This window comes from Macrobrachium rosenbergii, chromosome 48 (assembly GCF_040412425.1).
Source record: "Macrobrachium rosenbergii isolate ZJJX-2024 chromosome 48, ASM4041242v1, whole genome shotgun sequence".
In the NCBI taxonomy this organism is placed as follows: Eukaryota; Metazoa; Arthropoda; class Malacostraca; order Decapoda; family Palaemonidae; genus Macrobrachium; species Macrobrachium rosenbergii.
This window is the reverse complement of record NC_089788.1, coordinates 13568924-13580647: the sequence shown is the minus strand read 5'-3', so window position 1 is coordinate 13580647 and position 11724 is coordinate 13568924. Positions and strand designations below refer to the sequence as shown.

Below are 11724 nucleotides of genomic sequence, written 5' to 3'. Positions count from 1 at the left end.
AAATGGAAAAATTAGGAGTAATAACTAAATGTCTTGATGACAGTTCATGTGACTGCATAAATTCTCTTGTTTTTTCCAGAAAAGCTTCTGGTGAGCTTAGAATATGTCTAGATCTTAGAAATTTAAATAAGGATCTTAAAAGAACGTACCATAAAATTCCTACTATTGAAGAAATGTCATAAACTTGCTGTGTTACTATATTTTCTAAGTAGGAGGCCAAACATGGTTATTGGAGTATAATATTAGAGATGAAAGTAGCAAATTGTGTACTTTCAATAGTCCTGTTGGTAAATATAGATTTTGTTGGTTACCTTTTGGTTTAAGTGTATCGCAAGATATTTTCCAAAAGTATATGGATGAAATTTTAAGTAAGGTTGGAAAAGGGGTAATAGTTATTGCAGATGATGGTATTGTATGTGGCAAAACTACTGAGGAACATAATGATGCCTTACACAGACTTATGAGAGTTGCACAGGAGTATGGCTTGGTATTTCGATATGAGAAATGTGAAATTCAGAGAGACACTATTGAATTTGATGGATTAATATGGTCATGTGATGGTATGAAACCCGATTCCAAAAAGTGTGACGACATTCGCAGTCGCCCTCCTCCTAAAAGTAAAGCAGAACTACAAAGTCTTGTTCAGTACTTAGGTCCTTTTATACCACATTTGTCTGGCAAGACTAGTGTTTTAAGACAACTGCTCAAACAGGATTCTGATTGGTGTTGGGAAAGTGAACACCAACAAGCATTTAATGTTTTGAAAGACACAATTCATAGTAATTCGACATTAACTTACTTTAACCCAAATATGCCTGCTGAAATATGCCTCAATGATTGGGTTAGGGGCAGCATTAATTCAGGGTGGAAAGCCAATAGCTTTTGCATCTAAAGCGTTAACTCCTACTGAGTCTAGATATGCCAATATAGAAATTGTTAGCTGTTGTTTTTGGATTAGAGAAATTTCATACATTTGTTTATGGTAAATCAGTAAATGTTTATAGTGACCATAAACCCCTTGAGAATATTATTTTGAAGCCATTAAGTTTAGCTCCTCCAAGGTTACAAAGAATGCTGTTAAGGATTCAGCCATATGATGCAAGTATTGTATATCACAAAGGTACAGAAATGATTTATGCTGATTACTTATCTCATGTATAACCAACTACTGGTCTTAGTATAGAACTAGAGCAAACAATTCACATAGTTCAAATTTCAGTTGGTCAGTTAAATAAGTTGAGATTGGGAAGTCAGCAAGATGCTGTATTACCTGTTTTATGTGAACAAATCATAAATGGTTGGCTTGCCCAGGCTAAGTCTGTTCCAAAAGTAATTTGTTCCTATTGGTCACTGAGAGATTATCTGTCAGTTGAAGATGGTTTAATATATAATGGACACAGATTAGTTATCCCTGAAAATTTCACAAAGGAATGCTTGGATCGTGCGCATGCTGGTCATTTAGGTGTAACAAAGTCTCAGCTTAGAGCTAAGGATTGTATTTACTGGTCTAACATGGTGACTGATATTGAGAAATATGTTCAAGACTGTTTTGTACGTTTACAAAATTCCAAGAGTAATGAGAAGGAACCTATGCTTTCACATGAGTTACCTTCTCAACCATGGGAGACCTTGTCTAGTGATCTATTTGAATTAGATGATCACTCATATATATTGTTAGTTTGTAAGGATGGTATAGAGTGACATACTGGCTGGGTGTTGTCTGGTTTATTGGTGGTTCCTTACTGAATGAATGTACAGAATCTTCGAAGTTGTTATTGGCTGGTGGGAGTCACAAAGTAGTATCTACACACAGACAGGGCAAAACAGAGGTAATGTTTCGGAAATCTGTGTTTGTCAGCAGACAAACAGATGGCGATTGTGAGAGACATAATAAATGCACAGTGATAAAACATATATCAATGGAAAGGCCAGGAAATTCCACATATGGTCAATTGCATGAGATTCGAGACAGACTAATGAATACAATACAGTAGCATAATATATGTGAAATGGTGAGACGTTTGGCATCTTCACAAACAGAAACATACATACAGTTTGATACAGAAGACTCGGTGGAACATTATGAGTACATGGTTAGAATGCTTGCATGGCAATGCAAGTAGTGGTGATTGTACATGAATCGAGACAACAATGGTTAGGGAGAAACAGACGGAAATATTGTATGGTAGAAGTTGCGCTCCTTGAGAGAGAGAAAACGGGATGCTCTTTTTTTTTTTTTTTTTTGTCTTGTCCCCTCCGATGGATAACGCACACACGCGTGCTCGAAAGAGACTGACATCGGTGCGATGGGTCTCTTACAATACTCTCCCCCCAAGCAAGGTGTCGATGCGGATATCGTCTTTGCTGATAACTGGAATGGACGCGATGGGCTTGGGTTTGGGGCGGGTAGGAGGCTGAAGGGCGGAGCCGGCTGGGAGGAACTCGAGGAGGACGGTAGCGGGTTGATGGATTACGTCGGCTGATCCTTCGGTAGCCAGCTCGAGGGAGACAGCAGTAGGCTGAAGGATGACGTTGGCTGATCCTTCGGTAGCCAGCTCGAGGGGGAAGGCAGCAGGCTGAAGGATGGCGTCGGCTGGTCCTTCGTTGGTCAGTTCGTCCGGTACGAGTTCGGGGGCGGTGTCAGGCTGCCTGGAGGAGGCGTCCAGGGTTCCTGTGGTGGGGTGGGTCATCTTGGAGGGTCGGACATCTACTGAGCACTAGGGAACGGCTGGAAGCGGGGAGGTGGCGAAGGGTTCGTTGGCGCGTGGGTCGTCATCTTGGGTTGGACGTCTGCCATCGGCTCCTTCGCTGGTCAATCCAGGGTCGCCAGTGTCAGGATGGTATAAGGTGACATACTGGCTGGGTGTTGTCTGGTTTATTGGTGGTTCTTTACTAAATGAATGTACATGTTGTTTTAGATTTAGCTGGCCTTGTGCCAGCATGGGCTCTTGCTCCTAGAGCAGCCTGTAAAGAATGTACAGAATCTTCGAAGTCGTTATTGGCTGGTGCGAGCCACAAAGTAGTATCCACACACAGACATGGCAAAACAGAGGTAATGTTTCGGAAATCGGTTTGTCAGCAGACAAACAGATGGTGATTGTGAGAGACATAATAAACGTACAGTGATAAAACATATATCAATGGAAAGGCCAGGAAATTCCACATATGGTCAATTGCATGAGATTCGAGACAGATTAATGAATACAATGCAGTAGCATAATATATGTGAAATGGTGAGACATTTGGCATCTTCACAAACAGAAACATACATACAGTTTGATACAGAAGATTCGGTGGAACATTATGAGTACATGGTTAGAATGTTTGCATAGCAATGCAAGTAGTGGTGCTTGTACATAAATCGAGACAACAATGGTTAGGGAGAAACAGACGGAAATATTGTATGGTAGAAGTTGCGTTCCTTGAGAGAGAGAAAACAGGATGCTCTTGTTTTTTTTTTTTTTGTCTTGTCCCCTCCGATGGATAACGCACACACGTGTGCTCGAAAGAGACCGCGATCGGTGCGATGCGTCTCTTACAAGTTGATCGCTAAAGTAAGATGCCTTTTGTTCATGGATTAAGATCTACATCTTGTAATGAGGTGGTTAAGTTTTGTAAAGATATGTTTGCTCTTCATGGGATACCAAAGCGCCTGTATAGTGATAATGGGTCACAATACTGTGCTGCTGAATTTAGAAATTTTGCAATGACTTTGGAATTTGAACATATAACAAGCAGTCCACATTACCCACAAAACAATGCATTTGCTGAAGGAGTGGTAATGACCCCCAGATGGCTTTGTTGTGCCTACGTAGTACACCTATTGATAACAGGATACCCAGTCCTGCTGAACTGTTATATGGGAGAACAACACATTCCAATTTGCCCTCAAAAAATGTTTGTAAGTAATGTATGTTTGAAGATAAAGAATCTTTTGTAAATAGGCGTAATCAAATTGCTCACTATTTTAACCAGCATTAAGTAAAGAACTTCCAGAAAAGTTTCCAGGTATGAAAGTTGTAGTACAGAAAACTGATAACCAGTCTTGGGTACCAGGAACAATTACAGAAAAATGTGTTGAACCTAGATCTTATGTAGTATAATTATCAAATGGTAGTAAAATAAGGAGAAATAGACATTTCATTAAAGAAGTAAGTCCAGATGCTAGTATGTTTCAGTAAAGATTCATTTTGTGATGATAATGCATCTGAATTTCAGCCTGTTAAAGAATGTTCAAAAGATGTTAACACTAAGACTCATAAGGTTACTTTTGACAATGAAACAAATGTTTCCTATTCTAAACACAATGTTCCTGTTGAAGACACTTTTGCAACTCGTAAATCAACACGTAATGTTAAGAAGCCTTGTAGATTAATAGAAGAGTGTTGAATAAACGTTTGGTCCGTTTTCCATGTTTAGCAAGATACTGAAATGCCTTGATAAGAAGTTGTTTTATTGATGAAGTTACAAGGTTAGTCAAAGTTACATGTAAAGTTTGTGCACACACTTATTGCCATAATTTGTGCTTTTGATAAAGAGAGAGATGTCGTAAAATTGTATGCTAGCTGTGTGTCTATTGTTTCTGTGTGCTAGTACTATTACTGTTTGTATATACATGCTACCCAGAAGAAGAATAAACAATGCTGTAAGCACCACGAGTCGTATCTGTTAAGCCTTCATACATACATTATAGAGTGAAAACCCCGAGATACTAACCAAGCAGCTTCTTTCAAAAAGGCGGGCTCTTTTCAAGAAAAGACACCCATTACAAGATGGTGATGTTTCTTAACACTAAGAAGCCACTCATCACAAGTTGGTGATGCTTCTCACAAAGTCTTACATAGCTGTCTACTGACAGCTACATAAAATTCTGACTTACTGAGAAGTCATGCCACACCCATAGGACTTGATAGGGTCTACCTGAAATAGACCACTGTATAAATTGACTCGAGTCGTTACTAACCCTAGAAGGGAATCTTTAGTTCGGTAGAACAAAGCTGCAGCTCTGTTATCAGAGATGATGATTTAGTCAGTCTAGTTGATATTGTTGGCTGATTGCAAATGACTTACGTTCGGTATAAAAAGGGCACCAAACAGAAACTCTACCCTTTTTTAAAATTTCATGATGGTGTGTTCAGTTATCATTACGTGCAGTTTGAAGCAGTACAGACGTGTTCTCATTATGGGTTTGGTCCTAAGTAATATGACTATTTTCATGGCATTAAATAATCATAATGAAGGCATCGTTACCCTAATTGATGCTTTAAAATGTAAACTTAAAGTCTTTATGGCTTATAAATAATTTTGTTGTTTAAGTTATTATATAAAGGACTTACATGCATCCCATTATACAGCATACATGACAGTATTGCTGTTAATAAACCACTCAAATTCACGTGACCCTGGATTCAGGCACCTTGACGACCCTGGCTGAAATCAAAGCAACCTATCTTCCAATTTGGTGTTTTTTGTTTCACAACGTGCATTTGTTAAATACGAAACCGAGACTGTTCTTACTGAGTATTGAGGTATTAACTAATTAAATATCAGCTTGTGAGTCGTTGCACTACTAAATAAACGTTTAAAAAGTATAAATGGTAGCGTGACGATAATCTTTGATACTTTGGTCAATTCGTTCATTCTAGCTGCCTCTCTCGTCTAGGCTAACCATTTTAAGATTTGTGAATGATCTTTATTTACACTGATGATACGTTGCACTGATATCTGATTCACCATTCTTTTTAATAATTTTGACAAACTCAGTAGTTACGAAGCCACAGTCAAATTTCTTGAGCTAATAGCTTTCCACGATACAGAGAACGCAAATACTGTACGTATAAACACAAATGGTTTTTGACACAAATATATATATATATATATATATATATATATATATATATATATATATATATATATATATATATATATATATATATATATATATGAAGGATTTGAACCTATTTCTTTCGGTTTGACAGAGAGGAAAAAAGGGACCCATCTGTTCAGCTTTACGACTAGACAAGTCCACATAGCTATTTAGAACCAAGGTTTAAAGAATACTTTAGACCTTGTTTAGAACAAGGACCCGTTCTGGCATGAGGCGGCTTAATCTAAACCCATCAGTACTAACCTAACTTCAGAATAGATTTGGTAAATTCAGAATAAGCCATGGTCACACAGTGATATGTTGTAAGAGATGGGATTCCTGATGTGGACCTCTGCCCTTCCAAGAGTTGGGACAATTTTTGTGCTGTATAAATCTTTGAAGTATATACTAAACCTAAGGAACCTCTGTATCTACATTACCTGTATATGTAAATTATTTTACTACTGAATACTGGTATCGAATGGAAATAAAGTTTATTATTATTGCTGTTTCATTTCTGTTTATTCAAAATTTCTGGTTAGCCACACTATCACAAATATAAAGGCTCATTCGATAAATGCACTTTTTTCTGACCTTACTAAATCTGTTACCAGTTAACATCATATACTATTTTATCTCTACATAAAAAAGTTGAAAACAAATATTATTAAAGAGGAAGTTAGTATTTTCCAATTTATTCCCATTGCTCCTGTAATTAACTTGGCTTTATACCAGCAAGGGCTCTTGTTCACAGAGCAGCCTGTAAATTTACTTCCAGGATCTGGCCCACATTTCATACAACATGCAGATGGAAAAGTGGTTATAGGTGGTCGTGCAAGGATGTGACTGACTGGTGACGTGAGTGACATAGAAGGACATGACTGTGAGGTTGCTCTTTGACTGGCTGCTGAGTTTGGGCTAAATCTGGGTTCGGCAGCAAAGCTCGAAGCTTACAAGACCATCCTCTTGATTACTATTCCATATATTTGATAAGGAAATGATAGAGGATGTGTCTCATATAATGTTATGATATACAGATGGCATTCTCTTATGCCCGGCAAATGTAACAGAACTACACACATTAATGGATATATAGCTAGTGAATATTTAAAAAATATGCCCTAAGATGCAATCACAAGAAAACTCTACATTAATTACAGAAAAAGTATTTTTGTCCATTGCAAATGGTTTCTTAAAAACAACAACAAAGGCAATACCAATGCAAGACTTGGAAGACTAAAGGGAACTTTTTTTTTATCTTGAAAGTTCTTTGGGGCATAGTCCAAAGATACGAAAACAAACAATGACCTATCCATTCAACACATCCATTAAACCTGTCATTTCCAAACTCCAAAGTATGTATCAAATTAAGAACATATTTAGGGAAAATGAGAGCCCGCAAACTATATTACCAAGAGCAGTACTATACCTTAAAATCTTCTGTGAAAATACCCCGCTGCTTGACGCAATGAGAATCAACCATAAGGCATCTCAAAATAATATTACTTAAAGTGATAATGATACTGAAATGTTGATCTCATAACTTGTACAATTATCTACTGGTGAGTCACTTGAACAACAAAGTTCAAGGTGAAAGAATCCTCCTACCTAGTCACCAATATGTGCACCCAAACACACATGTCAACTGTAAATAGCCTGTTGGACAAGCACTATAGATGGCAAAACACAGAACCAAAGTTTCCAGAGGGAGTTAGTATTACTGATTCTGTAAGACATCCGACAAATGATCTTGTTAATGAAACAAAGGCCATGATGGACACCTTGTCGTCACTTTTTTGGAAATACAGTATCTGTAAATGTTACTTTTACGTATTTCTCGGACACTGTATCTTGTACTTTATCTTGACTGGATGGTGAATAAAACTATTACCAAAAGTGACTACAATGGAACCAAACTCGAACCTTGTCGAGAATTTTTCTCGATTTTTATACCAGTTCGTGCCTGCTGTTCTGGGCAAGGATAGTCCACTGACTATGGCTTCGAACCAGCACTACAGGGTGGTAGTTACACCAAACGCAAGCACATTTTCTCATTTTATTACAAAAATAAACTTCAAAACAAAAAACTCACCCAAGCTATTTAATACTATGTTAATAAGAAAAATTATATGCAAATTTACAATGATTTTCCTTTAATCCAAGCTATAGCTGGGTTTACAAAATCTACTGATGACGAAGTCATGAAGCAAGTCATCACAAACCACAAAAATTGCATACGAGGATATGCACTGAGATGCTCAGCCCCTCGCCTCACAAGGAAACAATGTAGGCTTCAGCTACTGAAAAGTTACTTTAAATCTGATAGCATATGAACTGAACCAAGGAACAAAGAATGAATTCTGGAACACGTGGGGCTGAATCAAGGCACAAAAATTATGTTAAGTTTGCTACAATTTCACTTAAATTGCTGTTCAACCGAGCCTAGGTTTTGCCCATCGGGCTCACCAATGCTGTGCTACTTCGCAACACATTATAATTCAACATAATAGCTGAGATGGATTACAACTGCTATAATTACCTAAAGCCTCGTGGTTAATCTTAGCAGGTGGCCGCCCGGGAAAAAATGACACACCAAGAACACATCTAATTCTAATCTATAGCGTGGCGAGTGACGCTTTGCTTGGCTTCACCAAGGGCGTCCTCTTCAAAAAATCTCAACTTTTTAATTAAGTTACAGTAAGCAAATCTCTTAGTTCCAGAATTCTAATTAATCAAAAGTGCAATGTACAGCCTACTCCCCAACACTAAAGGACGTGTAATAAAGGAAATTATTATACTCGTTTGCTGCTATTTCCACTGATATCCTAACTGACTAGATAGGAGGTTTTGTTGGCAAAATCCCTGCAGAAGATTTTGTTGACAAACCTTCTGGTATAAAATATACTAAATATGGATGAAGACTTATAGGGTCCACTTGCAGTAGACCACAGTAAAAACTAGTTTACAGACTCATTGAGTTGCTCCCCTCCACGGAAATCTTTAGTAAAAGGCGAAAGATTTATGCGTTTTGAAGGGAAGCCAGAGCTATAATTCATATCATCTTGAACACAGAGTTCATGTTAGGTGCTGACTCAAAGAAACTAGTGATCAGTATAAAACGGGCATAAGTACCAAGGCATTAATCCTATCAACTTGGAAATTCAAATATTATGAACTAATATAACAAAGGCAGAGCATGAAAACATATAAACACTAACAGCAACGTTACATACCAATTTTGGATTTCATGTTACAGCATAAAAAACTTGTCTGTTAAAATGAAGTTCTCAGGGTTGTCTGTAGCTTGGCTTATTTTCTGCTTGTAGTTAACTTTGAGGAAAGCTCAATGGATTATCCCTGACACATACCGGATGATGCATGTGTATTGTGTATGTGTGCAACATGCTACTATTTCAAATTCAGTGAGGGAACCCATAAGCGGTAATATCTCAGTGTGTGAGGGGACTAGATTAAGAGGATTTTCTGTCCAATTTCTATTCACTAGTTTTTTTTTATCTAGAAATGATAGAAAATTTGACACATAATGTATGGATGAAGTTCTCTTATGTCAAGGGAAGTGTATCTATAAACTTAGACAATGAATATATAGAATATCATGGCCTATGATTCAATCCCAGAGAAAAGTCTCTCCATTATTTATGGAAAAGTACTTTGTCAACAGTATATGACATGGCCACGAGAAGGATAGAAGTCTATCACCTCTCGTACATACATATACATGTCGTTTTCAGATATATTTTGTTGGAGCTGGAATAGACCCATCCTCACCATCGTAGCCAAGTGGGCAATCGTTTTTATTGCTTTTTGGGCTGAAATATATATGTAGAATCTACTGGTCACTTTTACCAGACACATATGTAATTCTAATAGCCCAATGCCCTCTTAACTTCTCGGATTCTTCGCGCTTTTTTGGATATGTTTGTAACTACGAAGCCGAAAATATCCAGACGGAAGAAATTGAAGAGCCTTTGAACGCCAGTCGCGGGAATCGAACCTGCATTATATTTATTTATTCTATGTTTTGAAAATCTTTGGGGTGTCTTCCAAAGGTACAAAACAGACATGATGCCCTATCTGTTCAAACATAGCCATGAGACCTGTCCTCATTTATGAACTCGGTAGTGTGTATCAAAATTAAAATCCTTTAGGGAACTGAGAAGCTGCAAGCTAAATTATTAATAGCAGCATTAAACCTTAAAATCTCATGTGAAAATACCCCTCTGCTTAATGCATTGAGAACGAAGTGTTGACAGCTACAAAATAATATTGCTCAAAGTACTGTTGATATCATACTCCTGATCACATTACAGTACAGTACTTCTACAAACATCTGAGTGAGTCACTAGAACAACAAACTTTAAAGTGATAGGAACCTCCTATCTAATCAATTCAAGCACCAGAACGCTCATAATACGACAAATTTTGTGAGTAATTTGTATTTTTCCTAACATACAAACCTGAGGTCTTCACATAGGAATTACCTTCAGTGCAAGCTGGAGCAGGCTATTCTACACAACAAGATAGTTGAACTACTGGTGGGAGGGGTGAGGGCCTCACCACCTCCCTTCGTTGAGTTATGCAACCACTTGCCTAATAGCCCAGGTATCACAATGAGGGGTGGTCAGAGGTAGGCAGTGTAAGCATAGACCTTAGGTTTGTATGTTAAGAAAAATACACATTACCTCCAAAATTTGTCATTCATTCCTACACAAATACAAACCATCGGACTTTACATAGTAAGACTCACTGATTGGTGGGAGGGTATGAGTAAGCTTCTTAACCGACTGGAGGTTTGCCTCACCTAGGACTTTTCCTGGTTGCACAATGTTGAGCAAAGGAAGTAGTCCCACGCCTCTAATCAGGGGAACAATTGTGTGCTTGACTGTCAGACTACTGGGCTTTTTGAAGTAATGGGTTTGGAAGCATTTTTTTCAAAAACGCTTGGAAGAACACTATGTCGGAGACAGTAAAGCTAAAAATAAGTAACGCTTAGTGTCATTTCCAATTCCTCTCTCCCCTTGCTAGAGAAAGGGTAGGACTTGCTTCTATTAGATCATATCAACAGAAAAAATAGAAAGGCTGATTACTCACCTGCATCTGTGCCTGTCCAGCACATGATGGTTTGAAAACCTATCCTCTGCCTGCGGGAAGAGGAGAGGTACGTTAAAGGGAAAGAGAGAGGGGGCCAGTCACACACACTCGCTCTCACTTCTACGACTATCTTAGACCAGATGTTACTTGTCCTGCATGAGCTACACAACCTGTTGAGCATCCATCGCAGGACCCAAGGAGAAGGTGTCCAAGGACCTATGGGCAATGTCCCTCAGGTAAAAGGTGAATGTCGTATGGCGCGACCACACTCCTGCTCTCAGCACCTGATGCACGGATTGATTCTTCTTGAATGTGAGAGACAGAGCAGTGCCCCGACTTCATGCACTCTGGGCTGGAATATACCCGAATCCTCTTCATTCGACGTTGGGTATCCCTGCTTGATAGTCTTACGAAGCCAAAGTGACTGTGCTCTTGGACACCTCCTTCTTGGTCTTGCCAGTACTAACAAAAAGTCATCGACACCCAGGCCTGAGCTGTCAAGTCCTCTTAAGGTAGCATCTTGTCTGGTTCATTACCTACAAAGTCATCTAGGGAGGGTATTGAGAAGGACTCGAATCTAACATCAAGGACCGATGGATTCTGAGTCTTCGTTACCAATTCCAGGACAAACTCTAGCAAAACAGATCCCCATCCCCTTGAGTGTTTGACATTACAAGAAAGACCATGGAGTTCGCCTACTCACTTTGCCGATGCCAAGGCAAGCAGAAAAACAGCCTTGAGGGTCA

At 38.6% G+C, this 11724-nt stretch overlaps 1 protein-coding gene and 1 non-coding gene across 2 annotated transcripts; one reads left to right on the top strand and one right to left on the bottom strand.

Moving 5' to 3' along the window:
• Positions 1 to 3559: 3559 nt before the first annotated feature.
• Positions 3560 to 4389, top strand: LOC136831685 (uncharacterized). The gene is made up of 2 exons (XM_067092315.1): positions 3560 to 3778; positions 4219 to 4389. Exons 1-2 carry the CDS (start codon positions 3560 to 3562, stop codon positions 4387 to 4389), a joined length of 390 nt encoding a protein of 129 aa, XP_066948416.1.
• A 4404-nt stretch (positions 4390 to 8793) lies between these two features.
• LOC136831833 (U5 spliceosomal RNA) lies at positions 8794 to 8914 on the bottom strand. Its single transcript, XR_010850976.1, has one exon. It is a non-coding gene; the product is annotated as a U5 spliceosomal RNA (small nuclear RNA).
• Between the last annotated feature and the right edge of the window lie 2810 nt (positions 8915 to 11724).